The sequence below is a fragment of the Falco cherrug genome, chromosome 4, assembly GCF_023634085.1.
Source record: "Falco cherrug isolate bFalChe1 chromosome 4, bFalChe1.pri, whole genome shotgun sequence".
NCBI lineage: Eukaryota > Metazoa > Chordata > Aves > Falconiformes > Falconidae > Falco > Falco cherrug.
In genome coordinates this window covers 91,772,583-91,792,312 of record NC_073700.1, presented here as the reverse complement: position 1 = coordinate 91,792,312, position 19,730 = coordinate 91,772,583, and the positions used below count along the sequence as shown (strand labels likewise).

At 38.5% G+C, this 19,730-nt stretch overlaps 1 protein-coding gene across 3 annotated transcripts in view; it reads right to left on the bottom strand.

Moving 5' to 3' along the window:
• VPS41 (VPS41 subunit of HOPS complex) overlaps positions 1-19,730 on the bottom strand; it is a 107,306-nt gene that overhangs the window by 65,242 nt on the left and 22,334 nt on the right. For all 3 annotated transcript variants that reach the window (XM_055707508.1, XM_055707507.1, XM_005446220.4), the window contains exons 4-5: positions 18,273-18,350; positions 290-364 (exon numbers count right to left, since the gene is read on the bottom strand). In XM_055707508.1, coding sequence (XP_055563483.1) covers positions 290-364; positions 18,273-18,350 — 153 coding nt within the window. The remainder of the gene's footprint in view (positions 1-289; positions 365-18,272; positions 18,351-19,730) is intronic.

Here is a 19,730-nt window from a genome sequence, read left to right as displayed (position 1 = left end):
GCACAGCAGTAATGATTAAGGTGACATGTCCTCCTGCCACAGCTGTTAATCAGCTTAATACCAGTTACATTATTGACATTCTTGTAATTACTTTTCCTACGGCACATTTGTGCAAAATATATTTGACTTTAATTTTGAGTATTCAAAGGTGAGCTCAGTTCTCAAAAATGAATGGTCAAAGCGGTGGGGCTAAATGCAGGAATTAACTCCACAGGTATCACAATTATCTCAAGTGTAATACTGAGGACTACCTACTACCTCATTAAACACATCAACAGGTTTGTTGTACCTTGCCATCTTCTGAGCAAACACCCATGTGTTCTCCACTTTCATCCAGGCTGATCTGATTTATCTTGACTGGGCTCTAGAAAAAGAAAAAAAGACTTTTCAAGTTGACTTCAAAGTTATCTCACCAACCACATGCTTTAACACCCCCCACACTTCCTGAGATTTCTGTGTTAATGGTTGTGTACTGTTTAGTTGCATGAACCACAAAACGCCACAGAATAGGTATTTCTCTGACAGTGCCAAAGGACAGCCTTCTTCCCAGCCTTTTGCCTAACCCAGAAATCTGACATTTTTTGCAGTTCTGTGCCTGAGGGCTCTGGAGCTCCCAAGGAAGTGTCAGGCTCCCAGACCTTCAGCATCTACACCTCCGCACCACAACTGTTTGTTAAAAAACACCTCCACTATCAAAATTTAGCATAAAACACACTGACCACACAGGCATCAAGGCAACTAAAAATTCTTCTGGTTTGGTCTGATGGCTATACTGGTAGTTACGTCTTCCTTCAAATCCCTTCTCTTGCTTTCATTTTTGCCTCTAATAGTGTTCTCAGAAGCAAGTATTAGAAGGTATTGAAGTGCAACATAGGTGTACTCATTCTTAGACAAATACTGAGAAAAGCCTGAAGGCTGCCCCAGTTCAACAAATTTTCCTTTCACTATCCAGATACACTTTTGGTTCTAATCTACAGGGTTATATGGCATCTGTTACTGTTTACTTCAGCTTAAACATCTATCCTTACCCTAAGTACCGAGGACTAACTTAGAACATCATTTGGGTAATGTGATGTACAACCTCTCACACAGAAAACCCCATCCAATTTTATTCAAGTACCAAGAACCTTTTTATGTACCATGAGCCTGATTTCACCCTCTGTTACAAATACCTTACCATTTCAAGCATCACTGAAGGATCTTCATCCAAGGAAGTCTCTCTCATACATTTAAGAACTTTTCTTAGTCTCATAAAATTTTGATTGGATTGAACCACAAAGCAGATCGCTTCTGTAGTTCTGAGCATGTTAAGAGAGAAATCCATCGTATGTTTGTGTGAAAGCAAAGTGTCACTGGAACAGGGCTGGAGTTGTGGGGTCACGTTAGATGTTACACAACTGTGTCTAAAATATCACAGGTCTTTATATAAACTATGGCAGTTGGAATTACATAAAAAGTACATAATAAAAATTCATATAAAAACACTGTCCAGATGATTTACCTACACAAGATAAACTGAGGTCCTGTCACAGCCTTCAGAAAGCTATTCCCCATAATCTTTGACACAAAAAAAAAAAAATCCAACTCAGGGAAAAAAAGTAGTCTTCTCTTCCACCTTGAAAAGAATACATGCCCAAATTTCATTTTCTAGAAGCTTCTTTCTAGTCAAGGGTGAACAACCGAACCTTGCACTGCAACAGTTGCCTGATGAGCTGAGGAAAGGATGCTGTCAGCCCTTTTGTCTTCCCATTTCCTTGCATGCAGGAAACACCACTCTTGGTCCCACTTTGTGTCACCACAAAACGCTACCTGGAAATACCACAATTACTGCCTATCACAAAATGGTCTTTCTGCTGTGCGTTGTTTGCCAAAAACTGCACTGCTGAAGAAGTCAGCTGATTTTCCCTTGACTTATGTGCTCCAGAAGTATTTTCGTTTGCCACAGAACAGTTATGCTGCCTTGCTGCATTTCACAATCTGAAGCCAGTGCATCAGTGGCACTGCAGGCAGCTGGTGCACATTCCCCAGCTCCACTCCTCCAGGCACATTGGGAGGTGTCAGGTGAGGAACACAGCTCAAGCCCATCAGCCTGCTGGTATGGTCAACATCCTTGTGAAAGCTCTGATTCTCAGATGCTACACACACAGCTGGCTAATTCCAGAACTGGAGGATGTGGAGTAAGGCAATACACGTCAGTTGTCAGTCTTGCTTTCTAGAAGCTTCATAAATACTGCTAGCATGCACTTTTATTCCTGCCTTACCTTAAAAATACCCTTCTAAAGTTCTGTTTTGCTCATCAAAGTGCAAAAGAAGATTTTCTCTCTGACAAGGGGGGTAAAAAAAAAAAAAAAAAAAGAAGAATAACTAATGCCAGCATGTCTCCACCATTCCCTCTACAATGAGAAACAACTCTGGCCCTCTTAAAGGACAAGCACAGAAAATTCAACTGAATTCATTATGTAAGTGGCCTGTTCTTTTGTTCTGGGCTACATGTAAGTTGCCATTGCCACAACTTTCTCACAAAGGTTCTTTTATTACTCTGCAACTGGAAGGGCAAAAAGTCCATCTTGAATAGCCCCATCTTGACACGGGATCATACTCTACAGTGTTCACAACTGGCCATGTTCCTCACATGTCTCCAGTACCTACATCTGCCATCAGGGCTGACATGACAGCAATAGCAGCTCTAACAGCACTCCTGTGTGATGGGCCTTCTTGGAGACACTCTACTGCAGCAAAGCCCAAGACAAAAAGGAACAGAACAGGACACACCAGGAGAGTCAACAGCTCAATCCTACAGTCCACACTGTTCCCATTTTGCTGCCAAATGCCTCTGGTAAAGTTCAACAATGAAGAAATGAAGTGTAGGAAGTAGGCAAGGTAGTTGACGTAAGTTATCTTCATATAAAAGTTGAAAGCAAGGGGCAGGATGGTGGAATTATCTGTGATGCTGTGGTTTGAAAGCCACATGGCATAATTTAGAGATTAATCATTGTAGAGGACTGTATGAAAAATTTATTTGTATAAAGGTTGTGATGATTGTTAAAAAAAAAAGGGGGGGGAATTGTAGAGTAATGAAGCTGGGTTAATTATCATTGATAATATACAGCTGTGGGTTGTCTTCAGGGGCAGTGGGTTGGCTGATATAGATAAGGCGCAGCTGTGGCTGGTTGTGTTAAGAGGCTGGGCAGCCACGGAAGAGCAGAGAGAAAAGAGAGCATGTCCTGGGTGAGGAGAGATGAGGAGAAGGCAGCAGAGGGACTGGCATGAAGAGTATGCTGGTATGAGATGGTAAAAGACCTTGTTGCAGCTTGATAGTCTGGAGAGTGCCAAGACAAACTATGTGATTGCACTCAGGTAACCAAACAGTGCCTTGCAAGGCAAACCTCTCCTTATATACATGCAGAACGTTGTCAGTGGGGGGAAAGGTGATTCCACAGTATCTGCATTTTTCCCACATTCAAAATTGTGCACAATACTTCAGAATTGTTTGTGGAGTAGAAATTTGATGATACAGTGTTTCATAACACTGTATATAACTGGCAAGGTGCTAGCTTTCTGCATGGCCAACACCTCTGTTTGTCACTTGAACTTTTCCTTTCTCCAATTATTTTTTTCCTGTTGCCTGCAATATGCATGCATGGCAATCAGAGAAGACAAATTCAACTCACTCACACAAACCTCCAGCCAAGTTCCAACAGGAGGCACTATTCTAGATGATATTCACAAGGCAAAGCAAACTAAATTTTTTTCAGCACTCAAGCTGAATTGGCACTATTGGCTGCTAGCCTGTTCACTGACTTTACCAGTCAGAGCTTTCTATGGGGCTTAGAAACAGTCAAGGCTGAATATTAAATGCATTTTAAAATAAAGTTCCAGCAAGAATAGCTAATGCCAGGATCTTTTTATTCAGAGCTGAGTAACAGTCAAGCCTACCATTTCCAGAACTATGTTTAAATTTGTATCTAAAGCTATCCAGGAAATCAGCAATAAAAGACCACAGGTAAAATTGGTACATGTTACCAAAACCAAAGTGTTTCTTCTAGAAATCAATTCCAATTCATCTTTTCATATCAATTATTTTTATAAATTTGTCCCAGTCTGCAAAGTTACTTACCATTTCAATTTGTTTTGCATTTATACCCTGCCAATACCCCATGGATAATTTTGATATTTCAGAAAAAGAGTAGCACAGATAATTTCGTGGGTTACCCTTCCTGACCATGCTTTTATTTTCTATTTTTACTAAATGTTACCAACTCAGCCATGGAGTTACAACTGTCTTTCCCTTGTGTTTTTTTTAAACTTTATTCCAGCTAACCCAATGAAGAGTTTAATTTGCCTGGCAAAAGAAAATAGGTTTTGGGTTTTATAGTACAGAGAACAAATGCCCTTCCTGCAACATCCACCTTTACAGGTTGACAAAAGATGAAGAATCACTCAAGGTTAGAGAGAACCCTAGTCACTAACTCATCACAATCTGGTGGACTGATCATTTGATACAGTCAGAACCAGGATATGCTGTGGGGTTTGGACAGTTGACTCTTTTAAAGGTACTTTAAAATGGGTGGGAAAAAAACCTGTCCAGATTTACAGGCATCATATCTAAAAAAACCCTGAAAGTAAGACTACAACAGCTATCTGCTGTCAAAGTATCAATCTAAAAATTAGGAACATATAATCCATATAAATATTATTCCATTAAGATATGATCTAATCTTAAATCCCATGCCATAAACCCACAGGCAGCTGCATACAAAAGGTTGAAGAAATTGCTAATTAATCACTTCATTAGCACTAATTTGGGTAATCTTTTTTTTTAAGCTTATCAGGACCCCCAGCTTTAGGCCAAACAAGTACAAACACATAAGTTCTCTGTAGTCACAATGATACTTCCAGTACCATACAGATAACACACAGTATTTCTAAAGCAACATAATACAAATCTGGCAATACGGAGGATCCTATTAGGAATGGAAATACACTGATATTTAACCTGGGAACAGCTTCACAATTTCATATAGTGTGAAAGTTCTAGCAAAGAAGGAAGAAACGCCTTCAGATGAATTTCCATTAGCTGCAGTTTTCTTTCTGATGGAGACATGTTTGGAATTCTGGACAACATAAGTAAGTTTGACTGTTCAAAATCAATAATGTCAAGCTGACACTATAGAACAAAAAAATGTTACCTTAATGGAAGAAAGAAAAGTTTAGGGAGAGGGAAAAAGAGCTAGCAGGCACCTCACACAAGATCGGAATGGAGGCTTTTGCAAAATCCTAAATTTAAAGGAAAGGAAAATCAAGTATCTACCAACAAATGTGCCTTGTGATAATCAATTACCTAATGTAAAATGCTTGAAATAAATGCACTTCGTATGGATTATGTCAGCTCTTCAATTAGGAGTAAATTCACCGCTGCTCAAAAAGCTTCTTTTAATTGTGTTCCTTGTGGCAACTCCTTCTCCCTTGACACTCATCATCAACCCACCTTACACTATCAGTCCCCCAATGGTGAACCTAAGAAATCAATCTGCTAATGTATAATTTGTAAAGCTCCTCTGACTAACAAATGGATAATTGATTCTTTCACAAATGCTGCATCCCAATGGATATGAAGTGCATGAACAAGAAACATAAGGCTGGATTTCACTCCAATTCTGTGAGAAATGCAGTATTTACAAGTTAGGAATCTAAACGTTTTAATAGTTGCCTGTGACTTCATGCCTTTTAGCCATGGTTAGCAGGCAAGCAACACACACATTAGGAGTGTGAAAAGCAAAGCAGTGTTCAATCATACTTACAGCAAGGCTCATTTTACTTCAAGAGGTTACCATTGCTAATGCAACCCCTTTAGGCAGCGTTTTCATCCATTCTTTACAATGAATTTTCTCAAACTTTTCCTAAATTAACCCAAACATTTTTTTCAATCTATCTACACTCACACATAAACACACAAGGAAAAAAACCTGTGAGTGTTTCTCTATGGTACATTAATATCAATCTGGATCTACATAACCACAATTAACTGCTCTTCATACTAAGGCAAACTATATATACAGAGTTTAAACAGTAATTAAAAAAAACCCTGTCTCCTACAAGTGCCTATTTTTCATTTATTCATATGTTTCTATCTGCATGACATTCACATAAACAAGCATGTAAAACTCCAATGTACAGCAACATGACCTATCAACCCACTACTTAAAATGTTAGCCCACCAGAGTAAGGACTACCATTTTTATGTTTGTATTGTTTCCACCATGGTAGAGGTATCCAAGTGCAAAGTATGATTTGTAAACAGAAACTACCTTAGGTATTGTCATTTCTAAGGTAAGATCCTCTCTATATAAAAGCCTTGCTCTAAGTAGGATGAGGAACTTGCTTTGAATAGAGCCCTAGCTCTTCAGAGTAGACATTCTATATGCATTGACACCAATGAATTATGAGAGACCGGGGGGGGGGGGGGGGGGGGGGGGGGGGCGGGGAACTACCACAAACCAACGAACAAAACACAACTAGGCAAGTACTGAATATTCTTTTTTCTCCAAGGGTGCCTTTCCAATCCAAAATGATACCCTCAGCCCATCTAGAAGAAAGCCCGATTTACCTAACTTGTCAAAAAAGAAGTTCTACTTTTCGGTGCCTTTTCATTTTGGGAAGCGATAGGATCTGACAGGAAATAAAACAGATAGTGAGAGAATCTTCAACTACTAAAAATAAAAGTGTGCAACAACTAATATTACAAGTTGTACTACGGAGCTACTTTAAAAGAAGAAATTGAACCCATGCACTTTTCTTGCCCCAGATCCTGCAGTGCTGCCCTGACTTAACACATATTTTGCATATTTGTAGTTTTATTGATACAATAGACAGAAAAGCAATTAAGAAGAGGAAATTCTGATGCTGTATCATGGTTTACCTATAACAAGGTAAAAAGTACACACATACATATTTACACACAACTGAGAAACCTAACATAGAAACACAAAGGTTTAAATTGAAAAGGCAGTTTTAAAAGTTACAGAATAAGCTGTTCGCCTCTGCCTGCAACACAATAATACACCCCAGATTTACACCACCTACATTTTCATTTGATGAAAATTTACTAATATCCACACCAAAGAGGTTTTGTTCAACAATACTGTCAGCCAGATTCTGATAAGTAAGTGAGGATTCCTGCTCCAGTGCTTTTCCTATAACACTCTTGAATCTGTCATTCTCCAAATGAAAAATGGGAGATTATATTGGTTAGAGGAAAAGGGAGGGGAGTAAAGCTGAAGAGAATGACAAGGTCTGGGACATAGAACAATAACAACATTAACTTTTATTTTGTCTGCAGGAAAGCAGACTTTGCCTACAAAAAAGAAAGGTCTCAAAAGCTTGTCTAAAACTAAGGCAACCCAAGGACAAGGCATCTCTTATATATATAGGCTGAGAAAGTGAGAAAGACCAAAAAGCCTACAGTGATTTCAATATTTTCCACATCAGTGAATTCCTTAATCTTGCTTGTCAACTACAGGGACTAAGAAAAAAAAGAAAAAAAAAATCAAAGGAAAAAAAACCTAACAAGGGATCTCCCTAAATCTGTAGTAGTTGCTAGATAATTGGAATACTTGTCTAGGAATGATGGAACTATTACTGAAAAAAAATCCATATTGAAAGCCTACACTGCTTCCTAGCAGAGTTTAACCATTACCTAATTCCTGATGGATCCAAAGTAAAATCTCTTTTCTATTAAAACACTGGTGTGTAAGGAGATATCCTCCTGGGAGCTCAGTGTCCAAGTACACAAACTACTCCTGTTTCTTCCTCTTCCCAGGTCCCCTTCACCATCCACTGTGTAACTGTACGGCTCCCGAAATGGTACGTCCTAAGCCTGCTTCTACTTCTTTGTTGCTGTGTGTGTATCAAAGCCATCTGAGAATATGAAGCAATATTCCCCATCACACAGCCATGTGGAGAGATGAAGTAGGTGGAGGAGGGCTGAGGGAGGGCTGCAGGCAATGACTACATACACCTTCCTCAGAAGGCCCAACACAGCATGGGAGAAGACTATCCAAGGCAATCTGGAGGTTCACCTCGCTGATTTCTCTAACCACTTTCTTTTCAGAACAGTTCCGCAAGCACAATGAACTCTGAGAATTCGTCATTGAGTATTGATGATACAGGCTACTGAATTATGAATTGGACTCTGCAGAACAATTTAAAAAACAAATCTAAACCTCTGAGGATGAAACTTACTGGGGTGCTTTTGCAGCTTGTTTCTAACAGAATACCGTCATTAATGTATTTAACAGGATTTTGTAGAATTCCACCTCCTGAAGCAGAAAGTCAGATTTTTTTCTCCATTTCTTGATAAGCCACATCTCAGGGATGTGACTGATGAGAAAGGCCAACCAGGTCATACACTGCAAGTTCTTGCCTGGACAGGTTTTCTTTTCAGATTATTTTATTGGTGCTTTGACCAAACAGATTTTAACGAAGCAAAGAAGCTCTTGACTGTTCTTCTCAGGGGTCATATACTGTTGTGTCAACATAATTTCCAGGAAGGTTTTCACAACAGCCATGATGCTCATACCCCTCCCTGACCTAACACGGGTCAGAGGACATCACCACATGGAGCTTAGCAACCCTGCTTCTCCATACATTCCATTACTTAGCCATTAGTTTTTCTACAGCTACAGAGTCTTCATCCTTCTATCAGCTCCTGCAATGAAAACCTTCACCAAGTACTTTTTCCAGTTACTTTAGCCTGTCAACCATTCCATGACAAATAGTAAACCCAACCCAGTATCTTGTCAATGATTTCAGCTGCTACCTCACTGATGGAATCAGACAGAAGCAGAAATATTATAAGGGAATGAATTCCCTTTCCTGGCTGAAAACAACAAAACTAGTCATATTCCTGGCACAGTTCAGTATTACACAGGGTGATCAATGCTGAAGTTCAGCCAATAACTAGAGCTAAAGTGCCATTTTCCGTGTAAACATTCAGTTATTAACACTGGTATAGATTGGCTTAAGTCAGAGCTATATGTAATAATAAATACACTTCTTCTCACTGAAAGCACTGTATTTTCTTTGGACACCAATGCTGGAACTTAGTTTATTTGCAATTATCTCTGTCTCTCAAACCCACCAGAGATACTCAATGGTCAATGTTGGGTGTCTGATTCTTGACAGGATCCTAAAAATGTGTGCAAATCTGGAAGATGGGGGGACAGGGAGAATACTCATACAAGTAGAAACTAAGGATCATAAAGTGCACTGTAACTTACTGTAAGCAGCATAACTGTATGCCATACTCTCAATGTGATAGTAAGATAGGGAAAACTAAATGTGAAGATGAATTTATCTGTGCAACTTCCTCAATGCATTCACACGCAAAGAGGCTCTGTTTCAATACTAGGGAAGTTTAGACATAATTGCTTATAATAAACTTTAAATAAAGTAGATCAAAAAAGAAAACAGATTAATTCATTCCTCCATATTTACACTGCTCATATTTCACAGCTCCTATCTTCAAAACCACCAAGACCTGGAGCAACTACAGACTTCAACAAGCAGCCACTTTAGGATTACAGTGGTAAACCTTCCAACACCAAAATACTGACTTCTGAAATTTATTTCTTTGTGTCACAGGGCACTGAGTGGAACTAGCTTCCTCAGCAGCACCACAGTGGAGATGGCCAGCTTAAAAGTAGCTACTTTTGTCAACAGCCACTCTGAGGGTATTAGCACCCAAGACTGATCAAATCTGGACTGCCCATGTTTAGCATTCCATCAGGACTGCAATAAACAACAGCTGTACACAGTCATGTGTTTTAAAACAAGCAAGACATCCTTCAGAAAGGAATCTTTATTAGATTTACAAAGTTCATTATCAATAATATCTTATCTCCACGGGGAAACACACTTAGTTTTGCCTTCATGTTTTGTTCATCATATTATGGTCCCTGTTATGTCATTCTGTGTTTTTAATAGTGCTGCATTTTTATTGTTAACAGAAACAAAGGGCTGTAGCTCTACCATTAACGTCAACTTGTATAAAAAACATTGTCCTCCAAAACTCAGTTGCTTTGGACTTTCTAACTAGGAAAACATTTTCTAATGCAAATAATATTTTATTAATGCCAGAATTCTGAATAATTCTGACAGGTAAACTGCTATTATTTTGTACATGTGCACATAAGTGCCTACCTTCTGTACAAAGGAAAATGCCATGCAGATAGAACATCCCATTTGAAAGGAAAACAGCTCTAGGAATCAGCAGTATACCAGCTTCTTAGGAATCAAACCTTTCAAAATCCTCCCTATGCTTTTAAAGGTTGTTAGGGTTTAGAAAACACACAACTGTGCTATCAGTCTTTTATGAAAAGACTTCATCAGTGCTACCTGAAACTAGCTGTTTCATTGCTGCTAATAAAAGCTCTAGAGCAACTTGGCCCAGTGGTCCAGCCATATATCAGTAAAAAGCATCGTGGTGAGTCTGAGACAGATGTGGCACAATATGCTCCTGAGATGACTGGAAAAAGGAAGTGGTGAATCACTGAACATGTGTCAGTCAACAATAGCTGGTCAAACCAAAAAGCTCCCAGCAAGGCACGCATACCCCTGATAGTGAGAATCTGTGGTTCTTCAAATACCAAGCAGTAGAAGACAGAACAACCTATCAGTATCTAGTCTGTCTTCTTAGGGACTAAGCGTCTGGAAGGCACAGAGAAGTATGTTCCTTATTTAACAGTTGCTTGAAATTTGTCAAAAGTCTTTTGAGGCTTTCCTTTAAGAGTCAATTACACTTTATAAGAGTAATCTTTTGCTTAAATCAGAAATGAAAAAAATATTAATTGTGCATGGTTGTTTAATATATCTTTGAAATTAGAAACTACGTTTCTGTGGTTTTCTTCAAAGCAAATATTTGTTGCCTAATATTGCTGTCAAATTATGGTGCATAGGGCAATTTTTTTGATAAAAGATTAGTTGCAAACACAAATTACATTTGTACATATGGTGTACAATGTTGGAATACAACGGTGGAATATTTGGATTAAAAAAAATAAAAAAATAACCTTTTTATGATTTTGATGTTTCTGCATAATGTCACAAATAATTACATTCAAAAAAGTTTGAAAATACCACATGTAAATTCACTTAACAGAATTACAGTAAGGTCCTCTACTTAATCTTTCACAAAAGTAGACTCAGCGTCTACAAGTCCTACAACGTCTGGTGAAAAAAAATAAGACACACTAGAAACTTTGCCCTTTCATTGACCAGCAATGCTGTATTAAATACTATAGGAGTAATATCCTTCATGTTTAGCATTCTTCCATAATTAAATGTTTTTCCCACTAGAATTTTCCAGATTTTAATTTTTTTTGAGAAAACATGCAGAATATGACAGGACACTACCCAGTCAAGAGAAACTGAACTATTTGCTACATCTACATGACTGTGATAAAACAGTATTTAGTCACAGCCCTTCACCTCATATTAAGAGGTAAAATTAACAAACTTTTACTGAAATCAGTGACATTAAAAGAGGGCTGCTGAAGTACCTTAAATGTAATACCTTTAAATTCTTGCCATGAAACGCAACTGACATACAACAGGATACACACTCCATAGAAAAGCAATTGACACTAGAGAACTAAAAGGAAACTTCTTCCTTTTCCTGGTTTCAGCTGGCATAGAGTTAATTTTCTTCTTAGTAGCTGGTACAGTGCTGTGTTTTGGATTTAGTATGACAATCATGTTGATAGCAACAATTAAAACATCAGAATGTTAAGTGGTGCTTGCTCTAAGTCAAGGACTCACTGGCAGTTTCCCATGGTCTGCCAGTGAGTGGGTGCACAAGAAGGTGGGAGGGAGCACAGCCAGGACAGCTGACCCAACTAGCCAAAGGTATATTCCATACCACAGAACATCACGCTTAGTATATAAACAGGGGGGAGTTGGCCAGGGGCTGCCAGTCACTGCTCAGGGACTGGCTGCACATCAGTCAGCAGGCAGTGATCAACTGTATTGTCCATCACTTGGTTTTCTTGGGTTTTATTCCTCTCTCTCTTTTTTCTTTTAATTATTATTATATTTTACTTTATTGCAACTATCAAACTGTTGCTATCTCAACCCACAAGTTTTATCTTTTTTCTGATCCTCATCCTCATCCTACCAGGGGTTGGGAGGAAGCGAGTAAGCAGGTGCGTGGTACTTAGCTGCCTGCTGGGGTTAAACCACAACAGCCCTATGCTTCTATGTCACCCCCCACCACCACCACCAGAGGAAAACCAATATGCACTTGCAGAGTAACAAAGCTGTAAGGAAGATCATTTAGCCTAAGAATGGGGCTGATAGCCTTCTCAAAAGAAGGTATGCAGGCAACATACCAGCTAGGGAAAAGTTCCAAAGAGAAGGCAGAAACAATCGCAGGCCCAAAACCAGCTGATAAAGTACACAGGCTTTATACTTTCAGCGGAATAACTTTAATCTACAGCATACATGCTACTGTTTGTGACTGCACAAGCACGCATGTGACATGTATGAGCTAACTGCATTCAAGAAATAAATGGCTGGACCGTACAAGACCTTCTGTAGCTGAAACCATACTTCCAACTAAACATTTTACAGTATTCTGCACTAAGCTACAGAGTTATTGAAGCTACAAGCCTGAAAGAATAATTGAATGAAATGGTCATACTTTCCTCAGTTTTGAGCTTATAAAAATTAATTATACACAATACAACCCTTTAAAACTCACATATTTTATCCATACTCTGAGCAACATTTCTAGTAATAAAAAATGCCTTCCACATCCATCTAATCTTTTTGTTTCCATAACAATTTAAGCAACACTACCTTCAGAGGAAATTTAAATACAGTGGATACAAAGATGATGTGCAAAACATCTGTGAGAGTGTTTTTTTGTTTTCAGTCATGTCAGAAAAGAAACTTTTCTAGACCTATGGATTAAAGGCCCTGACACTGTAATTTTTGCTGGTATAGGCAAGCTACCTCACTTTTTTTCATCCTGTGACAAGAGACACCCAGGTGCACCAGGATTCCTGCCAAGGAAGGATCCTAATCTTCCACAGCTCCACAGTTCCAGTTACAAACACTCCAGGTCACAAACAACCTAACAAGCACAGCACCAGAACAAACATCATAAGACATACTTTCCAAGCCTTTATAACATCCAAAAAGCCAGACTCAAAAGGCCAAGTTACTCCCACAACTACTGTAAAAACCTCTGGATTTCCAAATCATCTGCAGTTAAAATGAAAAGAGAGAAGCAAAAGAAGGGCTATTAAATGGGGGGTAGACCTCCAAGTCTTAAGAGCAAAATCCTGATGGATATAATTTTTTTCCTATTTTTTCCATTGGGCAGAGCCAGGGGTTAACATAAAGAATTTAAGCAGTAGGACCACACCACCCATTTGGGCGGAAGGCCCCATAGAGAGGAAGGAAACCTGTCCCCTGCACAGACATGCGCTGCTATCTAAACCTTAATGTTTACTATGGGTTTTGGAACCTACATTTATAGCAGCCTGCTTGGTTCTGTACAAAACACAGGATTTCAGCTTCAAATTTAACAGGTGCAGTGACACCCTGCAAATACTAACACACAGCTACCAAGATCTTTACTCTAAATTCTGTTGCTTCACTTCATTTCCCGACCAAGTCTTCTTTCATAGTCTGACAGTGACAACTAAAATGATGTAGTTAAAGTAATAAACAGGGAATTTTAAGTAGCCTGTCAAAATAAGTGACATTTATATCATCTTAGTCTTAAACTCTCATGTAAAGTTCCATTCAAAGTAACTTCTTCATCATACAATCAAATGCTAAAAGTTACCTTTCCCATTGAAAGATGCTGCATTATCTCTCACAGCAGTTAGTGGGTTATGCATTGATTTCAGAAACAGCATTTAGTGCTTAACAACAGCTGTTTCTTCATTAGAAATGTGCTTTTCTTGTTGGCAATTAAATTCTTTCAAAAGCATGTCAAGTCAACAGAGACTTCTGACATTTCATTTGCAAGCTGCTGACTTACTAGCAAAACCAACAGGCCACTGACTGACCTTCAAGCATGCAACACACTTGCTCTAGAGGCTGGTGTGTGCTATAACTTTAATACACCCAAGGGCAACAATACCATCACAGAAGGAACTCCCCTTTAATTTCTCAAGGCAGCAGAGATGACCTAGTGAATTTGGATTTCTGGCATGCCAATTCAAAAGACATAAGAAATATTTAGTGCTAGACAATGAGAGACAATTAGAAAAAAAATGGTGAGGCCAGGAAAGAAATACATGGTAAAAAGAACTGCTGCAAGAAGGGGTCTCCACTTAAAATTTCATTCTTTCTGAACTTCTAGCAGTCTTGAATAGCTCACAAATGTTGCATGCTAAAAGGACTTCTATTTCTTTGCACTAACAGAAGCTTTAAAACACTATTTACATTGTTGTCTAGGCTCATGCATCACCTCCGAAACACCTCCAATGCATTAAACATTTAAATTACCCCTACTTGTAAAATAGGCAACGTTTCCCCTTCCCACAGAGTATCACTGGCACCAGCCAAGACTTCTTACCATTTGTGCTTTAAGCTTGATGTTTATCAGAAGACCAGAATGGGGGCAGGTTTTCTTGCCCTTTGAAAGGTTTTTGATTTGTTACTTAACTTAACATGTTTGTACAGCTTTCTTCATATCTACAAGTCCTTAATCCACAAGATGTCAGTTGAGGCAATAATTATATTAATAAATTGTAGACAGTCTAAGAAGAAAAGAAAGATGGAGAGGCATTTGGAATTAACACGCTGTGAATCAGTCCTGCATCATCCTTTGTCAGTGGCATTAGCAGGCTTTTTTTTCCCCTTCTTGTTGCCTTTTAGTAATAATTTTCAGTGCATTTGACACATTTCATCTCACTCAAAGCACTGAACCCTAATACAAGAGAACACCAGTTTGTCAAACATACGTTATTTGAGGATGCATATCAGTTAATCTTAGACGGCTGACATTGTCAAAGACAGCCACACTGGCAAGATCTAAAAACACACTAGGCAAGGAGGAAAAAGGAATCATGCGAGAGCACAAGCATGTCTGTTGAGATACCAGCACCACCCAAGGCCAAAGCCCCTAAATTGCTGTGCCTCAATTCTCCCCAAACCAGAAGTCTCCCACACCAGTCTCAAAGCACACCATTTCCACTGCTATTGACAAGAGGAGCTGCAAACCTAAAAAGACTAGTTGTCCACCTGGCATAAGATATTTTAAGAGCAGGACAAGAGCAAGACTCTCTTCTGAAAAGCCTTTCTAGTCATCTACATCAGTTTCAAAGAAGCCTCTGTGAATATTTATGAGTCAAAGTAGAGTACACGATTAAGTCTTTGCAGCAGTACAGCCAGTATTTGCAATTCAGGATATCCACATTATTCTTCTGCTATGGACATTACAGAGTGAGGTCCTAAAAGGTTTTTTTTAAACAACAACCAACCAAACAAACATCTTACAATAGGAAAACCTTTAAGGGTGCCAGACTTTACATTTCTTACAGCCTTTTAAATTATTAACATTATTTAAAATTAAACAATTTTAAATGCTAAAAGCATTCAGTCTTCAACAGGAGGGCCATCGCCCAAAAATTAGCCATTTTCAAGACTACGTAACATACCTGTGAGTTTTCTCCCTCAAAGTTCACAGGAGCTGGAGACATGAAAGTAATCATGCTGCAAATCCTCTGAGATCAATCTCTATTTCTGCTTTACAATTTGGCTCAAATCCACATGTAAACCAATATGGAAAACAAATTATTTATTGTAAAACCAAAATTCTTCTTTTCTTCAATTTCCAAGCCCATTTATATTATTGAACATGATTATCTGAGATTAGGAAATAAAAATGGAAATCAAGAGGACTACAGTAGCAGTAGATGCTCTAACGCAGCTCCCCCAGGAGGACAGACAGTAAACAGGTGCTGGTAGGAAAAAACAGAAGGAAGACCTCTGCAAACATTTTGACAGCTCTATCAAACATTTTGATAAGACTACTCTGCAGTCCAAGATCCTGAAAAGTTCAGGTTAGAAGGAAAATATTGTGACATACAGCTGCCAGTTCAGAATTAACTGTCCACAGATTCAACAGTTGACAACATTCATTCAGAAAACTTCGCTGTTTAAGCAGCCAAGGATGTCACAGACCTGCTGTCTTTCTCACATAGGCAGCCCATTCTGTTCTACAACACTTAGCGGTTCCTTGCAAAACTTTCCCTTAAAAGACGAGCAGTCCTAGATCAAAATAATTTTTCTCCAAACTATCAAAAGAAAAAAAGAAGCACCCTTTCCACCTGATCCATGACATAATTTATCTGTTGCACTGGAACACGTACGTTATAAAAACAGAAACATTAAGACTAGAATCCAAGAAATATTTATTTTTCCTATTCTCAATCTCAAAAAGCTGTTTGTACTCAAACAATATTTCAAAAAGAAATCATTGCCATCTCTATTAAAATGACACAGCACAAAAATCTTCATCCTGAAGCAGGCTAAGTTTGCAAAAGGAATAACCAAGTATGCACTGTAGAGTGGAAAGTGGTTTAAATAGCCCAACCTTAATGGCATCATAAGAAACTGCCCTCACAGCAGGCACTGGTAGGACTTTTAATTAAGGAAAATAAAAAAAAAGAATAGCAGATTTGGGTGGGTTGATATAAAGAGGATTCAGGGATTCTGCTTTATAGCCTTTAGTAGACAACAGGTCCCCTTGTTCCTTCCTCTACACCTAAGCAGTGCCTTAACTCTTTATAGAAAGAGGAGAATTTTACCTTTTGAAACCAGTGTGGGAGAACAGGGTGTTGGTGATGCACTTAGGAAAAAAAAATAAAATAGGCTGTTCTACAAATGGACTCTTCCAAGCATCTGACACAGAGTGGAACGAATACGAGTCTAAGACATTTAATGCCTGACTCAATAGAAAATCTCCTATTCAGTTAAATGAGTCTTTGAGTCAATCTTTTACTGCAGAGATGGAAGAGAATAATTCAGGTACACTTTAATCTGGCCTGCCCCAAATAGATTACCTTGGAGAGAAAGAAACTTTAGCAAGGAGCATACATGTAAAGTAATCAGAATTCTAAGGGAGACACCAAAAGCTTTTCCTCTTTTGAAATGCAGTCAGCATCTCCTGTGCAGGGCTGATGAACATACAAAGTTAAAAGAAACAGAAGAACATAACTAACTTGACTTCCATTAACACCTAGTAAGATCATTGTCAATCTGACCAATGCTACATATAAAATCTCCTCCAAAGGCTGTGCCTAGAATTCTAGGTTTTGGCTGTGCCTTCTGCCTACCTCACCCCTTGCACAATCGCATAATTAGATTTTTCAAAAAACAAACAAAACCTTTCACCCCTCCCATGCAGCTAGCTGTGTCAGCTTCAGAACATATGTTCTCTTTGCAAACATGCAAACATCTTGTGATGGATACTCTGACAAGTGCTGACGCTCCTATCAAAAACCAGTGCTTGGCTACTAGATTTTGTGACAACGCCAAGAGAAAAAAATATTGTTAATTCTCTTCCTTCCACCTCCTGTGGAAGACAGGGAACTTGAAAATTAGGTATTAAATAACACACACACACAAAAATATCAACAAATATCCACAATTAAAAGGAACATCTAATACTCTAGAACAGAGCTTTATATTTAGCGTTTCATTCATCCTCTAATATCAGGAACCACAATAAGGAAAAAGTCTGCTGCTTCTCCTTCAATCAATACAATCCCTTAAGAGTCCAAGCTTCAAAACATTCACATAAAATATTAGCGTTATATATTTGCAGTAGATAAACTGAACCAGCAAGGCAATCAATCAATTTTCAATTACTTGTGGCAACTAGATAAAATGATAGTGCACACACTAACAACTGACAATAGTCACCTAATGAGCAGGCTCATGCCTCATGGAAGTCACAAGCCTCTGGGTTACATAATTAATTATAGCCATCTACAATCATAAATATGTATTTCCTCTTCTGTCTTCACAAAGAAAGTTTATTATATGTAAACTAAGATGTGTTCCTCACAAAACCATTCAGTGTAACTTCTTTTTGCAAGGACCATACACTACCCTTTATGTTATGGGGAGGGAGTTCATGAAATGCATTAGTGAAATTTCAGGTGTAACAAAAGCATTAAGTGATTTACTACTTAGTACCTGGCAGCATATTTACATCCCAATAGATATGTTCTGAATAACGCCATACTTACAACATCAAACTTCTGTGTGATGTTCCCCTGGACATCAAGTAAATAAACTTTGCCATAATGTGTTCCCAGTGCCAAAAACTGTAAAAGAAAAGAGACTGAGACTGATTACATAAATACAAAGACACTGCACACAAAGCTACAGCAATACTAAATGAACTCCAGGATGTTTAGCAGATTAATGATTAGCAGCACCAGGGAAAAAAAAAAACAACCTACCACCTTCTTCAGACAAAGGTTCTTTTAACTGCACCTGAAGAACAGAGCAGGGCTTTAAGCCCGTATTACTGTGATAGTGCAAGTTACCTGTCAGAATGAGTCATGAGGACCCTCATCCACTGACAACTAATGGTGTGTCTGCAGTCCGTACACACTGCTTGATGGACTGTGGCAGCAAATTAAAAATGCAGTGTGAATGCAATGACCAGTACAGACCTAAAATAACTCCTAGATCCCTTCTGCAGCTTTGTTTCAATCATAATGGTTTCCTTTGGGCTTTATTTTTAATTCTCCTTCATCATTAACATAAAAACAAAATATTCAAACACAGGAAAAGGCCACCGGTAAGTCACTCGCTGGTACAATACTGCTCAATTATGGAAGGTCTCTGACAGTGCATGTAAGAACACAGATAACCACTGGAGTTGCTTTCCTTCACATATTAACTCCTACATTGAACACTTTCAAGACAAACACACTTTTCCTTGGAAATCTCAGAAGTTTCATTCCAAAAAATAATAGCAAGATAAAGAAAACACCACACAAATACATTGCTATCACAAACTTCTTTTGATCAAACAAGAAGGGAATTCATTCAGCGAGATCTGCTGTTAATTGAACCATGTGAACTACACCTAAACAGAAAAGGAAGAACTTCAGTACTACTTGATTTATGACAGAGGTTTCTTTTATTCCCCCCTCCTTTCAGCATTACTCAAATAGTCTAGGCTCCTCAATTCTCTGTATTTCACTGCATGTGAGCATGCTTCATTGCAACCTATAATGAAATGCTCAAATTTACAGGCACTGCTAAGCGTGTCAGTCAGGCAGCACAATCTTTAAAAAATAACCTTACAGAAAGTCAAGGTTTAAAAGGATTTATCAAAATGGAATTGCTTAAAATGAAATTTCAGTTCAGGCACTTAAAATATGAAGCTACATTAAAAGGAGTCAAGAAAGGGAAAGAAGGGGTTCATTAGAAATTCATCCCCTGCAATGCCTTTCACTCCTGCAAGGTTGCCTTTTTTCAGGAAGAAAAAAGTCCCCCGGGTAAAAAAATCAATACTGGTTAATAAAACATCAGGTGTGCAGACATAACTAGGTATGACTATTCCACTGCACAGGCCTGCTTGAATGCACCAGGTGCCATGACGATTAGTCATCCAGTGCAGACAGCAAGCGTGGTGAAAATATGATGCTTTAGCAGTGAAAAGAAAAAAAATAATTCTGGGGGGAAATTAG